Genomic DNA, 20,160 nt, shown 5'->3' on the forward strand with positions numbered 1-20,160 from the left:
GTCAAGAGGCAAACATACTATCAGGAATCACACACATCCTCTCATCACATCCCAACAAAGCAATGATTACTCTCTCTCTCTCTCTCTGTCTCTCTCTCTTTCTGTCTCTCTCTCTCTCTCTCTCTCTCTCTCTCTCTCTCTCTCTCTCTCTCTCTCTCTCTCTCTCTCTCTCCCTCTCCAATTCATAGGGGCTTTACTGACATGGGAAATGTGTTTACATTGCCAAAGCAAGTGAAGTAAATAATAACCAAAAGTGAGAAGAATTTAACAGTAAACAGTGCAATTAAAAAGTTTTAAAAAGATAAAGACGTTTCAAGTGTTATATTGTCAGCTACAATGAACAGTGTTTTAGCAATGTGCAAATTACAATGTTGTTTAAGCTTCACTGGTTGCCCTTTTCTCATGACAACAGGCTACAAATCTTGCTGCTGTGATTGAACACTGCGGTATTTCACCTACCAGAAGTTTATCAATGTTTGATTTGTTTCAAATAATTTGTGGGTCTGTTTGATCTGTGGGAGATAGAGTGCATTCAAAGTATTCAGTCCCATTGACGTTTTCCTCATTTTATTAAGTTACAGCCTTATTCTAATATGGATTAAATAAATACATCATAAATCCTCATCAATCTACACACAATACCCCATAATGACATCACAATACCCCATAATGACATCACAATACCCCACAATGAATTCACAATACCCATTAATGATAAAGCGAAAAAATAATAATTTTGATTTACCAAATTTAAAAAATATAAAAACAGAAAAACCTTATTTACATAAGTCTTCAGACCCTTTGCTATGAGTCTCGAAATTGAGCTTCCATTGATCATCCTTGAGATGTTTTTACAACTTGATTGGAGTCCACCTGTGGCAAATTTAATTGATTGGACATGACTTGGAAAGGCACACATATGTTTATATTAGGTCCCACAGTTGACAGTGCATGTCAGAGCAAAAACCAAGCCATGAGATCAAAGGAATTGTCCATAGAACTCTGGAAAAAAAACTCTGGCACAGTCCCTCCTACTTGACAGGGCTGTCTCTCCTACTTGACAGGGCTGTCCCTCCTACTTGACAGGGCTGTCCCTCCTACTTGACAGGGCTGTCCCTCCTACTTGACAGGGCTGTCCCTCCTACTTGACAGGGCTGTCCCTCCTACTTGACAGGGCTGTCCCTCCTATTTGACAGGGCTGTCCCTCCTACTTGACAGGGCTGTCCCTCCTACTTGACAGGGCTGTCCCTCCTACTTGACAGGGCTGTCCATTCTACCTGACAGGGCTGTTCCACAACTGAGGGTCTTTAATAGGGAATGCCCCGACACCCGGCCTGGTTCTGTATCTAGGAACCGGCTTGTGGGAGCAAAGCACCCTCACTGGGTTGTATGGAACGATCTGTCAGATAAGAGGGGCCAGGGCCATGTCCCTCCTACCTGACAGGGCTAACCCTTCTACCTGACAGGGGCCAGGGCCATGCAGGATTTAAAAATCAGACCGATACTTTACAGCCATCCAATGTGGTGCAGATAAACGTGAAGTGATGTGCTCATTCCTTCTAGTGCTGCAGTGTTCTGGACCAGATCTAAATATCTAATAGTAGAGACTGAGCAGCTGGACAGGAGGGCATTACAGTAGTCTAGCCTAGATGATAGTAGGGACTGAGCAGCTGGACAGGAGGGCATTACAGTAGTCTAGCCTAGATGATAGTAGAGACTGAGCAGCTGGACAGGAGGGCATTACAGTAGTCTAGCCTAGATGATAGTAGGGACTGAGCAGCTAGACAGGAGGGCATTACAGTAGTCTAGCCTAGATGATAGTAGGGACTGAGCAGCTGGACAGGAGGGCATTACAGTAGTCTAGCCTAGATGATAGTAGGGACTGAGCAGCTGGACAGGAGGGCATTACAGTAGTCTAGCCTAGATGATAGTAGAGACTGAGCAGCTGGACAGGAGGGCATTACAGTAGTCTAGCCTAGATGATAGTAGAGACTGAGCAGCTGGACAGGAGGGCATTACAGTAGTCTAGCCTAGATGATAGTAGAGACTGAGCAGCTGGACAGGAGGGCATTACAGTAGTCTAGCCTAGATGATAGTAGGGACTGAGCAGCTGGACAGGAGGGCATTACAGTAGTCTAGCCTAGATGATAGTAGAGACTGAGCAGCTGGACAGGAGGGCATTACAATAGTCTAGCCTAGATGATAGTAGAGACTGAGGGCTGGACAGGAGGGCATTACAGTAGTCTAGCCTAGATGATAGTAGAGACTGAACAGCTGGACAGGAGGGCATTACAGTAGTCTAGCCTAGATGATAGTAGAGACTGAGCAGCTGGACAGGAGGGCATTACAGTAGTCTAGCCTAGATGGTAGTAGAGACTGAGCAGCTGGACAGGAGGGCATTACAGTAGTCTAGCCTAGATGATAGTAGGGACTGAGCAGCTGGACAGGAGGGCATTACAGTAATCTAGCCTAGATGATAGTAGAGACTGAGCAGCTGGACAGAAGGGCATTACAGTAGTCTAGCCTAGATGATAGTAGAGACTGAGCAGCTGGACAGGAGGGCATTATAGTAATCTAGCCTAGACGATAATAGAGACTGAGCAGCTGGACAGGAGGGCATTACAGGATGACGCTGGAGAGACGAAGCAGGTACGGGGAGTCAGACATTTAATAACGAACGGACATGGAACGAGACAGGAACAGCGTCAGCAAACGAGTAACAGCAGCGGAGAACAGAGCAGGGAACTGACACATACAGGTAATAAACAGGTGATGAGTGAGTCCAGGTGAGTCCGATATTGCTGATGCGCATGACGAGGGAAGGCAGTTGTGCGTAATAGATGGCAGGAGTGCATGATGCAGGGCTGTTGGCCCTAAAGCGCCAGGTAGGGAAGAGTGGGAGCAGACGTGACAGCTTTAGCAGTATGTTTAGGGTCATTGTCTTGCTGGAAGGTGAACCTCCGTCATGACAGCTTTAGCAGTATGTTTAGGGTCATTGTCTTGCTGGAAGGTGAACCTCCGTCGTGACAGCTTTAGCAGTATGTTTAGGGTCATTGTCTTGCTGGAAGGTGAACCTCCGTCGTGACAGCTTTAGCAGTATGTTTAGGGTCATTGTCTTGCTGGAAGGTGAACCTCCATCTCATATCAGTGGACGGACTGAACGCTCTGAGAGACTCAGGATTGAGGTCCGTGATATAATCAATTAAAAGAACTACTGCCATGTGATGAGCTGTAGGTGTACCTACTGTAGAAGTCCCCTCGAAGCCTTCCATTGACTATGTACATACCCAGCGTGAGAAGGAGCAGCAGGAGTTGTGACCCCTTTTTGTTGGTTGTTTTGTCGTAGTTTTGTCCAATGGGGGTATATTTGGGAGGGAATGCTGTCATCTCCAGGTAGGTGTTTGCCAACCTGTGTGTTGAGGGTATCGGGTTCTTGTCCAGTTCTGGCATGTAGGCCAGCACAGACTAGTACATGTCCCTGGGCCTGGAAATGGTTGATGTCCCCCTCTAGGATGGAGAAGCTGTCATCATTAAAGTATGGGGATTCTAATGAGGGGATAAAGATAGCACACAGGAGGACATTATTCTCAGTTGAGATAATTTCCTTTTGAATTTTTGCCAAATGTAAAATGTTCCTGTTTTGACTAATTTAATAGAGTGGGTTAGGTCTGATCTATACCAAATTAAAATACCCCCTGAGTTTCTACCCTATGTCACACCTGGTGGTTTGGTGGATGGGACTACCAGCTCTCTGTAACACTCGCTCTCTCTCAATAGATAAGATGTACTTTCCTCTCTCTGCTGGTCTTTCTATCTAATCCCCCCCTCTCTCTCTCTCTCTCTCTCTCTCTCTCTCTCTCTCTCTCTCTCTCTCAATAGATGAGATGTATTTTCCTCTCCGACAACCTTTTAAAGTAATAGATGAACCACTCTATACAGTTCAGGGAAATTCAGAGGCACAGCAGCCTATTCTCTCTCTCTCGTTATGTAGCAAGGAGGTAAAGGAACAATCACTGTCTCACAAGTCAGCCGCTGGTGTATACTGTGGCCTATTAAAACCTCTTCAGGATTGGTGGGTCCCCTGCGGGACGTTTGAGCTAATGTAGGCTAATGCGATTAGGATGAGGTTGTCAGTAGCAAGAAAATTTCCCAGGATATTGACATATCTGATATGGGCAGAAAGCTTACATTCTTGTTCATCTAACTGCACTGTCCAATTTACAGTATCTATTACAGTGAAATAATACCATGCTATTGTGTGAGGAGAGTGCATAGTTTTGTTTTGTACGTGAACAGTTACTAATAAACAAATTAGGCACATTTGGACAGTCTTGTACAATACATTTTTAACATATATGCAATGGTTCATTGGATCAGTCTGAAACTTTGCACATACACTGCTGCCATCTAGTGGCCAAAATCTAAATAGCAGCTGGGCTGGAATAATACATTATGGCCTTTGTCTTTCTATGTTTTATCTTTTACCAGATCTAATGTGTTGTATAATTCTAGATTTTCACATTTGCATGTCCTTGCTTCATAGCCTGAGCTTCAGGAAGCAAGATGTGGGTATGTTATTTTAGGCGAAAATTGAAAAAAAGATACTGTGAAGAGATGAAGCCCTGAGGACAGTTTGGAGCAAATCACCTGGTCGGTTTTATCTCTCTGTCCATCTGAGTAAATCCAATAAGCAGTGTCCATCTCTCTCTTCTCTCTCTCCACTCACTCATTCACTCTCTCACACACACTTTTTAACCCTCTCTTTATTTACCTTTTTCACTCTGGCTCTCTCATTTTCACTTAATCTCGGTCTCTACCCCTCCAAACTGAGATAACATAGGAACCAACAACCCCCCCAAGGCCCTGGCTGACAGCTGGCATAACAACATGGGAACCAACAACCCCCCAAGGCCCTGGCTGACAAGCTGGCATAACAACAAGGGAACCAACAACCCCCCAAGGCCCTGGCTGACAGCTGAAGTAACAACAAGGGAACCAACAACCCCCCAAGGCCCTGGCTGACAAGCTGGCATAACAACATGGGAACCAACAACCCCCCAAGGCCCTGGCATAACAACAAGGGAACCAACAACCCCCCAAGGCCCTGGCTGACAGCTGAAGTAACAACATGGGAACCAACAACCCCCCAAGGCCCTGGCTGACAGCTGAAGTAACAACATAGGAACCAACAACCCCCCAAGGCCCTGGCTGACAAGCTGGCATAACAACATGGGAACCAACAACCCCCCAAGGCCCTGGCTGACAAGCTGGCAAAACAACAAGGGAACCAACAACCCCCCAAGGCCCTGGCTGACAGCTGAAGTAACAACATGGGAACCAACAACCCCCCAAGGCCCTGGCTGACAAGCTGGCATAACAACATGGGAACCAACAACCCCCTGTGGCCCTGGCTGACAGCTGAAGTAACAACAAGGGAACCAACAACCCCCAAGGCCCTGGCTGACAAGCTGAAGTAACAACATGGGAACCAACAACCCCCCAAGGCCCTGGCTGACAGCTGAAGTAACAACATGGGAACCAACAACCCCCCAATGCCCTGGCTGACAAGCTGGAATAACAACAAGGGAACCAACAACCCCCCAAGGCCCTGGCTGACAGCTGGCATAACAACAAGGGAACCAACAACCCCCCAAGGCCCTGGCTGACAGCTGGTATAACAACATGGTAACCAACAAACCCCAAGGCCCTAGCTGACAGCTGGCTTAACAACATGGTAACCAACAACCCCCCAAGGCCCTGGCTGACAGCTGGCATAACAACATGGGAACCAACAACCCCCCAAGGCCCTGGCTGACAGCTGAAGTAACAACAAGGGAACCAACAACCCCCCAAGGCCCTGGCTGACAGCTGAAGTAACAACAAGGGAACCAACAACCCCCCAAGGCCCTGGCTGACAGCTGAAGTAACAACATGGGAACCAAGAACCCCCCAAGGCCCTGGCTGACAGCTGAAGTAACAACATGGGAACCAACAACCCCCCAAGGCCCTGGCTGACAGCTGACATAACAACATGGGAACCAACAACCCCCCCAAGGCCCTGGCTGACAGCTGAAGTAACAACATGGGAACCAACAACCCCCCAAGGCCCTAGCTGACAGCTGGCATAACAACATGGGAACCAACAACCCCCCAAGGCCCTGGCTGACAGCTGAAGTAACAACATGGGAACCAACAACCCCCAAGGCCCTGGCTGACAGCTGGCATAACAACATGGGAACCAACAACCCCCCAAGGCCCTGGCTGACAGCTGGCATAACGACATGGGAACCAACAACCCCCCAAGGCCCTGGCTGACAGCTGGCATAACAACAAAGGAACCAACAACCCCCCAAGGCCCTGGCTGACAAGCTGGCATAACAACATGGGATCCAACAACCCCAGTGGCCCTGGCTGACAGCTGAAGTAACAACATCAGTGTGGATGAGGAGCAGTGATCTCAGCATTAACATATTGTATTATTGTGTGCGTGTGTGTGTGTGTGTCACAGTATTAGCATATTGTAGCAATTGTGATTGTGTTTGATTAATTAAAACCCACGCAAACACTAGTGGTCCCTGAGCAGGTGCTGAGAGAGAGAGAAAGAGAGAGAGAGAGAGAGATGGAGACAGAGAGAGACAGATAGATGGAAACTGAGAGAGCAGGTTACAGAGATAGCCAGGGGGAGAGAGTGGGAGAAAGAGCGAGCAAGAGAGCGAGCGAGGGTTACTGAGAGAGACAGAGAGAGAGAGCAACATAGTCTTCTTCAAACAGTAATCAGTACCTTCATCTCCTGTTTCAAGTACACTACCTGGACAGGACCCTAGTCTATCGCAGGGCACTACCCCCAGTCTATCCCCTTAATGCTGAGTGCCAAGCAGAGACACATCGGGTCCCACTTTGACTGTCTCTGGTATGACTCTGCCAGGGATCAAAACTCCCAACCTTCCAATCTCAGGACGCACCTAACCACAAGGCCTTTGAGTTGGACTCCTAAACATTTCCCCTGTAAGTGATAGTGGCAGGTAGCCTTGAGGTTACTGGTTCGAATCCGCGAGCCGACGAGGTAAAAATCTGTTGCTGTGCCCTTGAGCATGGCTGATACCACCAATTGCTCAAGGAGCGCTGGACAATGGTGACATTTACATTTACATTTAAGTCATTTAGCAGACGCTCTTATCCAGAGCGACTTACAAATTGGTGCTTTCACCTTATGACATCCAGTGGAACAGCCACTTTACAATAGTGCATCTAGGTCTTTTAAGGGGGGTGAGAAGGATTACTTTATCCTATCCTAGGTATTCCTTAAAGAGGTGGGGTTTCAGGTGTCTCCGGAAGGTGGTGATTGACTCCGCTGTCCTGGCGTCGTGAGGGAGTTTGTTCCACCATTGGGGGGCCAGAGCAGCGAACAGTTTTGACTGGGCTGAGCGGGAACTGTACTTCCTCAGTGGTAGGGAGGCGAGCAGGCCAGAGGTGGATGAACGCAGTGCCCTTGTTTGGGTGTAGGGCCTGATCAGAGCCTGGAGGTACTGAGGTGCCGTTCCCCTCACAGCTCCGTAGGCAAGCACCATGGTCTTGTAGCGGATGCGAGCTTCAACTGGAAGCCAGTGGAGAGAGCGGAGGAGCGGGGTGACGTGAGAGAACTTGGGAAGGTTGAACACCAGACGGGCTGCGGCGTTCTGGATGAGTTGTAGGGGTTTAATGGCACAGGCAGGGAGCCCAGCCAACAGCGAGTTGCAGTAATCCAGACGGGAGATGACAAGTGCCTGGATTAGGACCTGCGCCGCTTCCTGTGTGAGGCAGGGTCATACTCTGCGGATGTTGTAGAGCATGAACCTACAGGAACGGGCCACCGCCTTGATGTTATTTGAGAACGACAGGGTGTTGTCCAGGATCACGCCAAGGTTCTTAGCGCTCTGTGACCTTGGCTGTGACCCCACTCTCCAAGGGTGTCTCAGGGGTGTCCACTGGGCACACACTGGTTGAATCAATGTTGTTTCCACGTCATTTCGAAGACAGTTCGCTGAACCAACGTGCAATTGGTGTTTGTTGCCAGGGGCGAGTTGGGATGTGCAAGAAACACACTTGTACACGTGTGTAACAGGACTAGGGGCTGTTGCGGTGACCCCAGTAAAATTCCACGTGACTGTTGAGTCACGGTAATCTCCTTTCATGCACTCTGGACATGTGTTCGTTAGTACCCAACTCGCTAACAATTATTTATTTTTTTTAATTTTGTTTAATTGGTCGCTAATTCCCTGGTACTCAGGGCTCTATTGTCCCTCCATCAGGTCCTAATGGCCTGGTACTCAGGGCTCTATTGTCCCTCCATCAGGTCCTAATGGCCTGGTACTCAGGGCTCTAATGTCCCTCCATCAGGTCCTAATGGCCTGGTACTCAGGGCTCTATTGTCCCTCCATCAGGTCCTAATGGCCTGGTACTCAGGGCTCTATTGTCCCTCCATCAGGTCCTAATGGCCTGGTACTCAGGGCTCTATTGTCCCTCCATCAGGTCCTAATGGCCTGGTACTCAGGGCTCTATTGTCCCTCCATCAGGTCCTAATGGCCTGGTACTCAGGGCTCTATTGTCCCTCCATCAGGTCCTAATGGCCTGGTACTCAGGGCTCTATTGTCCCTCCATCAGGTCCTAATGGCCTGGTACTCAGGGCTCTATTGTCCCTCCATCAGGTCCTAATGGCCTCGCACTCAGGGCTCTATTGTCCCTCCATCAGGTCCTAATGGCCTGGTACTCAGGGCTATATTGTCCCTCCATCAGGTCCTAATGGCCTGGTACTCAGGGCTCTATTGTCCCTCCATCAGGTCCTAATGGCCTGGTACTCAGGGCTCTATTGTCCCTCCATCAGGTCCTAATGGCCTGGTACTCAGGGCTCTATTGTCCCTCCATCAGGTCCTAATGGCCTGGTACTCAGGGCTCTATTGTCCCTCCATCAGGTCCTAATGGCCTGGTACTCAGGGCTCTATTGTCCCTCCATCAGGTCCTAATGGCCTGGTACTCAGGGCTCTATTGTCCCTCCATCAGGTCCTAATGGCCTGGTACTCAGGGCTCTATTGTCCCTCCATCAGGTCCTAATGACCTCGCACTCAGGGCTCTATTGTCCCTCCATCAGGTCCTAATGGCCTGGTACTCAGGGCTCTATTGTCCCTCCATCAGGTCCTAATGACCTTGCACTCAGGGCTCTATTGTCCCTCCACCAGGTCCTAATGGCCTCGGACTCAGGGCTCTATTGTCCCTCCACCAGGTCCTAATGGCCTCGTACTCAGGGATCGATTGTCCCTCTAACCACTCTGATATCAATGCAAATGCAATCTAAAATCTCATCAAACACTGATCATCAAAACAGTAACGTGCTTCTAAAACTCACCTCACTGTAAATCGATCAATTTGAAGAAAGAAGTTTAACAGCAGGTTGAAACTGAGAGCTTTCTTTCTTTCTTTCTTTCCTTTTCTTTCTTTTTTCTTTTAATTAACACGGGTTTAAAACGGGAACGTTTTTCATCCAAAAATTAAAAGAGAGCCCCCTATCTCGAAGAAGTTAATGCTATGCTAGCTATCAATACTCTTACACAAATGTTTGTGTAGCTATGGTTGAAAAGCATTTTTTGAAAATCTGAAATGACAGTGTTGTTAACAAAAGGCTAAGCTTGTGAGCCAATATATTTATTTCATTTCATTTGCGATTTTCATGAATAGTTAACATTGCGTTATGGTAATGAGCTTCAGGCTATAATTACACTCCCGGATACGGGTTTTTTTCTTAGCCAAACGTGATGAACAAAACGGAGCGATTTCTCCTACACAAATAATCTTTTTGGAAAAACTGAACATTTGCTATCTAACAGTCTCCTCATTGAAAACATCCAAAGTTCTTCAAAGGTAAATGATTTTATTTGAATGCTTTTCTTGTTTTTGTGAAAATGTTGCCTGCTGAATGCTAGGCTTAATGCTATGCTATCTATCAATACTCTTACACAAATGCTTGTGTTGCTATGGTTGAAAAGCATATTTTGAAAATCTGAGATGACAGTGTTGTTAACAAAAGGCTAAGCTTGTGAGCCACTATATTTATTTAATTTCTTTTGCGATTTTCATGAATAGTTAACCTGTTCAACCTATGGGGGCGCTGTGTCATTATTGGATAAAAAGACGTGCCCGTTTTAAGCGCAATATTTTGTCACGAAAAGATGCTCGACTATGCATGGAATTGACAGCCTTGGAAACACACAACTCTGACATCTCCAAAACTGCAAAGATATTATCTGTGCGTGCCCCAGAACTAATGCAACAGGCGAAACCAAGATGAAGTTTCATACAGGAAATGCCCCGGATTCTGAAGACGCTGTGTTCCAATGTCTCCTTATATGGCTGTGAATGCGCCAGGAATGAGCCTGCGCTTTCTGTCTATTCCCCGAGGTGTCTGCAGCATTGTGACGTGTTTGTAGGCATATCATTGGAAGATTGACCATAAGAGACTACATTTACCTGGTGTCCCGCCCGGTGTCCTGTGTGCGTAATCTGTCCATGCGCGTTCCATTTCTTCAGAAGAGAAAGTATAATGCCACGATGGATTTTATCGTCGATAGATATGTGAAAAACACCTTGAGGATTGATTCTAAACATCGTTTGCCATGTTTCTGTCGATATTATGGAGTTAATTTGGAAAAAAGTTAGTGTTTTAATGACTTTTATTTTATTTTTTGTTACCAACACGCGATGAACAAAACGGAGCGATTAGTCGACACAAATAATATTTTTTGTAAAAACGGAACATTTGCTATCTAACTGAGTCTCCTCATTGAAAACATCTGAAGTTCTTCAAAGGTAAATGATTTCATTTGAATGCTTTTATGGTTTTTGTGGAAAATGTTGCATGCTAAATGCTAATGCTAAATGGTACGTTAGCCATGAATACTGTTACACAAATGCTTGTTTTGCAATGGTTGAGAAGCATATTTTGAAAATCTGAGATGACAGTGTTGTTAACAAAAGGCTAAGCTTGAGAGCAAATAGATTAATTTCATTTCATTTGCGATTTTCATGGATAGTTAACGTTGTGTTATGCTAATGAGCTTGCTGATAGATTTACACAATCCTGGATACAGGGGTTTTTTCGTAGCTAAACGTGACGCAGAAAACGGAGCGATTTGTCCTAAACAAATAATCTTTCAGGAAAAACTGAACATTTGCTATCTGAGAGTCTCCTCATTGAAAACATCTGAAGTTCTTCAAAGGTAAATGATTTTATTTGAATGCTTTTATGGTTTTTGTGGAAAATGTTGCATGCTGAATGCTAATGCTAAATGGTACGTTAGCCATGAATACTGTTACACAAATGCTTATTTTGCAATGGTTGAGAAGCATATTTTGAAAATCTTAGATGACAGTGTTGTTAACAAAAGGCTAAGCTTGAAAGCAAATAGATTAATTTCATTTAATTTGCGATTTTCATGAATAGTTAACGTTGTGTTATGATAATGAGCTTGCTGATAGATTGACACAATCCTGGATACAGGGGTTTTTTCATAGCTAAACGTGACGCAGAAAACGGAGCGATTTGTCCTAAACAAATAATCTTTCAGGAAAAACTGAACATTTGCTATCTGAGAGTCTCCTCATTGAAAACATCTGAAGTTCTTCAAAGGTAAATTATTTTATTTGAATGCTTTTCTGTTTTTTTGTGTAAATGTTGCCTGCTGACTGCTAACGCTAAATGCTACGCTAAATGCTATGTTAGCCATCAATACTGTTACACAAATGCTTGTTTTGCAATGGTTGAGAAGCATATTTAGAAAATCTGAAATGACAGTGTTGTTAACAAAAGGCTAAGCTTGAGAGCAAATAGATTCATTTCATTTCATTTGCGATTTTCATGAATAGTTAACGTTGCGTTATGGTAATGAGCTTGAGGCTGTATTCACGATCCCGGATCCGGGATGGCTCGACGCAAGAAGTTAACGTTGCGTTATGGTAATGAGCTTGAGGCTATAATTACGCTCCCGGATACGGGATTGCTCGTCGCAACAGGTTAACTAGGCAAGTCAGTTAAGAACAAATTCTTATTCACAGTGACGGCCTAGGGTGATTAATTCAAAAATCCTCATATGCATACAGGAGCTCATGCATATGCATCGACCTACAGTATTTATGAGCCTAAGTCCTCCCCCCAGAACACAAAAAAAACACAGAATTAAAATAATGATTGAGCCGTTACAAAATAAATAGCTTACCGTATATTACACCACTTTTTTTATTTTTTTTTAAAGATTTGGTACATAATTGATTTTGCCTAAAGGCTACTCCAAAATTAAACTAATTATATTTAATATCACCTTTCAGTGTGGACTGTATTATTAGGCATACTGGATGGACTTATGGATGGTTACCTTATGCTACACTCCAAACGTTCTATCCATGAATCTGGGAGCGCTTGAGGATGTATAGGCCTAGCCGATGCTCTTGTTTCATTGATTGTGCAGGGCGACTTATGGAGTTAGCCTACAATTATAGTGACTTTGTATTTGATATTTGAATAGCCTAGTTATAGGGATTTAAAAAAAATATATTTTCAGAATTAACCTGTTGCTTCTACTCGGGACGCTTGCGTCCCAACTAGAGCTCTGGAAATGCAAATGCGCTACGCTAAATGCTAATAGTATTAGTTAAAACTCAAACGTTCATTAAAATACACATGCAGGGTATCGAATTAAAGCTACACTCGTTGTGAATCCAGGCAACAAGTCAGATTTTTAAAATGCTTTTCGGCAAAAGCATGAGAAGCTATTATCTGATAGCATGCAACACCCCAAAAGACCCACAGGGGACGTAAACAAAATAATTAGCATTTCGGCGTTACACAAACCGCACAATAAAATACAAAACATTCATTACCTTTCACCATCTTCTTTGTTGGCACTCCTAGATGTCCCATAAACACTATTTGGGTCTTTATTTCGATTAAATCGGTCCATATAAAGCCTAGATATCGTTATATGTAGACTGTGTGATAAACGAAAAAAACATTGTTTCAAAACGTAACGTCATTTTTTTAAATTCAAAAAGTCGACGATAAACTTTCACAAAACACTTCGAAATACGTTTGTAATGTAACTTTAGGTATTAGTAAACGTTAATAAGCGATAAAATTCATCAGGAGGCGATGTAAAGATCATTAGCTGTCCGTCTGGAAAAATGTCCGGCTAGAAACTCAACGAAAATATCCGGTCCTAGACCGGAGGAAATACGGTGTCCTGCATGTGTTTGACCAAGAAAAAACTCGAAGGGAAATGACAAGACTCTAGACACCGTGTGGAAGCTGTAGATACTGCAACCTCAGTCAATTAATTGTGGTTCACCTTTATCAATGGGATCAAGTAGCGCATGGATATATTTTCCCATTTTCAGTGATCAGTTTTTCCTGTGCTTTTCGATGTAAATGCCGTTCTGGTAAAGCCACAGCAGTGATTTAACCAGTTTTTTAAACGTCTGAGTGTTTTCTATCCACACAGACTAAGCAAATGCATATACTATATTCCTGGCATGAGTAGCAGGGCGCTGAAATGTTGCGCGATTTTTAACAGAATGTTCAAAAAAGTAGAGGGTCGACTTAAGAGGTTAATAAAGGACACGTTAATTCACTTTAGCTAACAAATATTTCACCACCATGCGTTTCCATATCCTCCTCGCTCACCTTAATTTCGTTCTTGAGCGCGCAGAGAGACGGGGCTGACTATAGTTTAATGAAATATGTTTGGATGTGAAAACATGTTACCATCGACGTTCCCGAACGGATTTGAATTGGATCCCCAAAATGAAGCACTGGGAAGTTGCGGAAACAGGGTTGGAGATCCCATGGCATACAGAGTTTGGGTGGGAATATCACCTGTTGTGCAGGATGCATGCTCGTCAAACAGTTGTTGATGGTGGAGTGAAATAACCAGAGTAATCTACCTGGCATTATTGACAAGCGAACTCGGCGGGAAAGAGGCCTCCATTTGCCATTCCGGTGCAAAGACCTACAGATTAAATGTATTTATTTTCGTGACGGTTTCATTTTATAAACGGGCCATTCATAATCGATTTTACATTTTAGACTACATTATATTGAGAATAGTCTGATAGGTGAACATTTGATCACTTGATGAGAGAACAGCTGTGTAAACCCTGAGATAAGGAACAGAACTTTCTTAGATCATCATTCGCCTATAGTCCCGTCATGCAGCCCATTTATGTTTCTAATACATTCTAAGGTTTGTATCATTCACAAGTGAAGATGCCTAAAAACTCCAAAATCTAGCACATAAAGTAGGACCTATTTCAAATGATCACTTTTATGCTCAACATAGTCACTTCATATGCAACATAGTCACTTCATATGCAACATAGTCACTTCATTGCTCCGAAAAGGGAAAATGTTCCTTTTTATTTTATTCAGCTAAGATCAATATTATTCTTCTTAGTATAAAATCATATACTACCAAATAAGTATGGGACTCAGACACATATATTGTCTGCTGAATGAACAAGTCTAGAGTCTATGGCATGGAGCCTAGCCAGATAACATACAGTAGGACAACTGATGTGCTGTTCTTCTGAAATACATTTTCTTCATATCACAATGTTTATTTAGACCTTGACTAAAATAAATAATATACTTTTTTTTTTTTAAATGTAGATGTTCCAAAGGCACGTATTAGCATCTCCATGACTCCATGCTGGTATCCACGGAGGAATGGAGATGTTAAACGTGTTTATATGTTAACGTTCAATTACCACGAGTCTATTGCGACAATAACCAGCTGACAAAATGACCGCCACAGCCCTAAACAGGACAAGTTTTAAAAGGCCCAACAATGTATTGCTACTATCACCCCGCTCACCCACCTGCCCCGCCCGCCTCCACTTACCTGCATGCCTCCGCTGGATTTCTTGTGGTTGAGAAGCAGTTCCACGGCCCCCACCACCTCTTTGCGGATGGCGTGCAGCAGTGCATCTCCGACATACACGTTAAAGCTCAGCAGTAGCTCTATGATCTCCAGGTTCTCATTCTCGATGGCGATCAGCAGAGCTGTGCGGCCTAACGGGTCTATACAGTTAATGTTGATCTTGAAGTAGATCTCGGCCTCCTGTGGGGAAGGGACAACGATAGGATAACTCAGGGATGGTGTAACAATAATTGGGAAGGGATGATAATGGAAATTCCATCTCACACTAATTATCGTGGTAAATTGGATAACCGACAGTGAAGGTAAACTTATTTGAACTCTCTTTTGAAGAAGTTATTTATTTTCATCAACCTTTTAATTGAAGGTGCTGACCATCAATCCACCGAAAACTCCCCCACACACACACACACACACACCTGTACGTCCGTCCCTACCTCCAGAGCCTGTTTGACGCTGCCGTAGTCTCCCTTCTCCACGGTTCCCAGATAGGCCTTCTCCAGGGAAGACAGCTCCGACTCAGACCGGACGATCCGCAGCGGGATACGGTCCCGGTACGAAGAGCTGTCTGTCCGCCGGTAGTACAGCTGAGACATCTCACCTCACCTCAACTCAGCTTTTACGGCAGGTGCTGTTGTGGGTCCTGCTGTGGCTAGGGCATCACAGACTGTAGCGGGACAGAGAAGGTGTGAGAGGGGCAATGAGAGAAGCCTAAACGATGCTGGGTGAGAAATACATAATCATGTATGACTTTATTCGTTGTGTATATTGTGTTGTATATTGATGGTTGACACAACCAAAACAAAAGGAGCAATACAGAGAGAGAACAAGAGAAATAGAGAGAGAGAGGTAGAGATAGAGAGGGAGGGAGAGAGAGAGAGAGGGAGTGAAAGAGACAATGTTCTGCGCAAATTTCAAATTGGCTTCTTACCAAAATACCATTTGACAGACCACGTATATACACTGTACAGAGACAGACAAACAAACAAAGCAAAAAAAAAGCAAAGTCTTCTCATGATTGTTGATATCAAAAAAGCATTTCACTCAATTTGGCATCAGGGTCTGCTAATCAAATTGATGGAAAGCGGTAATGGAAGAAAAACACATGATAATATAAAATGAATGTACACAAACAACAAGTGTGCAGTTAAAATTGGCATTAAACACACATTTCTTTCCTCTGGGCTGTGGGGTGAGACAGGAATGCATCTTGAGCCCCACCCTCTTCAACATCTATATCACCATACTAGAATCTGAAGTCAAATGTCTACTTTTTGCTGATGATCTGGCGCTGAAGCACCAGACCTACTGATACCATAGACCTACTGAACCTACTGATACCATAGACCTACTGATACCATTGACATACTGGACCTACTGATAGCATAGACCTACTGATACCATAGACCTATTGATACCATAGACCTACTGGACCTACTGATCCCATAGACCTACTGATACCATTGACATACTGGACCTACTGATACCATAGACCTACTGATACCATAGACCTATTGATACCATAGACCTACTGGACCTACTGATCCCATAGACCTACTGATACCATTGACATACTGGACCTACTGATCCCATAGACCTACTGATACCATTGACATACTGGACCTACTGATCCCATAGACCTACTGATACCATTGACATACTGGACCTACTGATCCCATAGACCTACTGTAACGATTTTCCTCCTCTTCTGACGAGGAGTATGAAGGATCGGACCAATGCGCAGCGTGGTAAGTGTTCATGTTATTTATTAGGAACAGAAACACTAAACAAAATAACAAAGAGAGTGAAACAAAAACGAAACAGTCCTGTAAGGTGCAGCAACACAAAACATAGAATGCCCACCCCAACTCACGCCCTGACCAAACTAAAATAGAGACATAAAAAAGGAACTAAGGTCAGGATGTGACATTCAGTCCCCAACCAAGGAGGGCCTACAGCAGCACCTAGATCTTCTGCACAGATTCTGTCAATTTAGGCCCTGACAGTGAGTCTCAGTAAGACAATAATAATGGTGTTCAAAAAAAGGTCCAGTTGCCAGGACAACAAATAAAAACTGCCTTTGAGCACAGCCTAAACATCCACATCACAGGTCACTTCCACAAGGCTGTGAATGATCTAAGAGGCAAGGCAAGAAGGGCCTTGTATAGCATCAAAAGGAACATTAAAATCGACATCCCAATAAGGATCTTACTAAAAATACTTCAATTAGTTCTAGAATCCATTGCCATCTGTGATTGTGAGGTCTGGGGTCCACTCACCAATGAAGAATCAACAAAAAAATGGGACAAACACCCAATTGAGACTCACAAACACAAACACAAACAGACCCCACAGAGCCACAGGCCAGCAACACAATTAGACACAACCAAATTCTGAGAAAGAAAAAAAGATAACTTTTGACACACTAGAAAGAATCAAACAAAAACAGAGCAAATTGGAATGCTATCTGTCCCTAAACACAGCGGCAAAATACCTGACCACCGTGACTGACCCAAAACGAAGAAAATCTATGTACAGACTCAATGAGCATTGCCTTGCTATTGAGAGAGGTCGCCATAGGCAGACATGACTCTCAAGAGAAGACAGGCTATGTGCCCACTTTCCAATAAAATTAGGTGCCAACTGAGCTGCACTTCCTAACCTCCTGCCAACTGTATGAACACATTAGAGATACATACTGTATATATTTCCCACTGATCATACGCACCCACAAAGAATTTGAAAATAAATTAAACAATTAAACACTGGAATTCATGATAAATGGTCACATCTCTTATTATACAGTTCTGAAATGATTGGACAGGTATACTAGGCAATTGGCCAAGCCTACTCTCAGAAAGACTATAGGAGGCCTTTTCACCACACTGCTTGTTTACATAGCTCTACCATGGCATCGAGGTAGCAGAATTGTTAGAGTTCTTTGGAGTTGGTTTTCCCAGTAGCCTATAAAACCATAGATCAGAACTAAGAAGAGCAGAGCAGGTAAAAACCACAAAAAGAGATTGATTCAGATATATTCTATAATAGGCTGAATGTGAATCTTACTTTTGAAACACATTCTCATGGAGAACCTATCCAGGACTAGGAGCCATTTTCATTTCTCCGAGTGCCATCTGCTAAAATAGACCTACCGATACCATAGACCTACTGGACCTACTGATCCCATAGACCTACTGATACCATAGACCTAATGGACCTACTGATCCCATAGACCTACTGATACCATAGACCTAATGGACCTACTGATAGCAAAGACCTACTGATAGCATAAACCTACTGATACCATAGACCTACTGGACCTACTGATACCATAGACCTACTGGACCTACTGATACCATAGACCTACTGGACCTACTGATACCATAGACCTACTGGACCTACTGATACCATAGACCTACTGGACCTACTGATACCATAGACCTACTGATACCATAGACCTAATGGACCTACTGATAGCAAAGACCTACTGATAGCATAAACCTACTGATACCATAGACCTACTGGACCTACTGATAGCAAAGACCTACTGATACCATAGACCTACTGATACCATAGACCTACTGGACCTACTGATCCCATAGACCTACTGATACCATAGACCTAATGGACCTACTGATAGCAAAGACCTACTGATAGCATAAACCTACTGATACCATAGACCTACTGATACCATAGACCTACTGGACCTACTGATAGCAAAGACCTACTGATACCATAGACCTACTGATACCATAGACCTACTGATCCCATAGACCTACTGATACCTACTGACACCATAGACCTAAAGTACATACTGATACAATATATCTATTGACACCATATACCTACTGGACCTACTGATCCCATAGACCTACTGGATCTACTGATACCATAGACCTACTGTACATATTGATCCCATAGACCTACTGGACCTACTGATACCATAGACCTACTGTACATATTGATACCATAGACCTACTGATGCCATATACCTACTGGGCCTACTGATACCATAGACCTACTGTACATATTGATACCATAGACCTACTGATGCCATACACTTCCTGGACCTACCAATACCATAGACCTGCTGGAACTACTGATACCATAGACCTACTGTACATATTGATACCATAGACCTACTGATGCCATATACCTACTGGGCCTACTGATACCATAGACCTACTGATACCATAGACCTACTGATGCCATAGACCTACTGGGCCTACTGATACCATAGACCTACTGATACCATATAACTAATTGACCTACTGATACCAAAGACCTACGGATAGCATAGACCTACTGATACCATAGACCTACTGATAGCATAGACCTACTGATACCATAGACCTACTGATACCATAGACCTACTGATACCATATAACTATTGATACCATAGATCTCCTGGACCTACTGATCCCATAGACCTACTGATCCCATATACCTACTGATACCTACTGATACCATAGACCTAAAGTACATACTGATACAATATATCTATTGATACCATAGACCTACTGCCCCTACTGATTCCATAGACCTACTGGATCTACTGATACCATAGACCTACTGTACATATTGATACCATAGACCTACTGATGCCATACACTTCCTGGACCTACCAATACCATAGACCTGCTGGAACTACTGATACCATAGACCTACTGTACATATTGATACCATAGACCTACTGATGCCATATACCTACTGGGCCTACTGATACCATATACCTACTGATACCATAGACCTACTGATGCCATAGACCTACTTGGCCTACTGATACCATAGACCTACTGATACCATGGAACTAATTGACCTACTGATACCAAAGACCTACTGATAGCATAGACCTACTGATACCATAGACCTACTGATACCATAGACCTACTGGACCAACTGATAGCAAAGACCTACTGATACCATATACCCATTGATACCATAGAACTATTGATACCATAGATCTCCTGGACCGACTGATCCCATAGACCTACTGATACCTACTGATACCATAGACCTAAAGTACATACTGATACAATATATCTATTGATACAATAGACCTACTGGACCTACTGATATCATAGACCTACTGTACATATTGATACCATAGACCTACAGATGCTATAGACCTACTGGACCTACTGATACCATAGACCTACTGTACATATTGATACCATATACCTACTGATGCCATATACCTACTGGA

At 43.9% G+C, this 20,160-nt stretch overlaps 1 protein-coding gene across 1 annotated transcript in view; it reads right to left on the minus strand.

Annotated features, from left to right (window-relative positions):
- LOC115120273 (short transient receptor potential channel 4-like) overlaps positions 1-15,615 on the minus strand; it is a 129,265-nt gene extending 113,650 nt beyond the window's left edge. The window contains exons 1-2 of the mRNA XM_065005056.1: positions 15,392-15,615; positions 14,919-15,137 (exon numbers count right to left, since the gene is read on the minus strand). Of these exons, the coding sequence (XP_064861128.1) occupies positions 14,919-15,137; positions 15,392-15,550 (378 nt within the window). The 5' untranslated portion in view covers positions 15,551-15,615. The remainder of the gene's footprint in view (positions 1-14,918; positions 15,138-15,391) is intronic.
- Between the last annotated feature and the right edge of the window lie 4,545 nt (positions 15,616-20,160).

The sequence above is a fragment of the Oncorhynchus nerka genome, linkage group LG19 (genome assembly GCF_034236695.1).
Source record: "Oncorhynchus nerka isolate Pitt River linkage group LG19, Oner_Uvic_2.0, whole genome shotgun sequence".
NCBI classification, from domain to species: Eukaryota; Metazoa; Chordata; class Actinopteri; order Salmoniformes; family Salmonidae; genus Oncorhynchus; species Oncorhynchus nerka.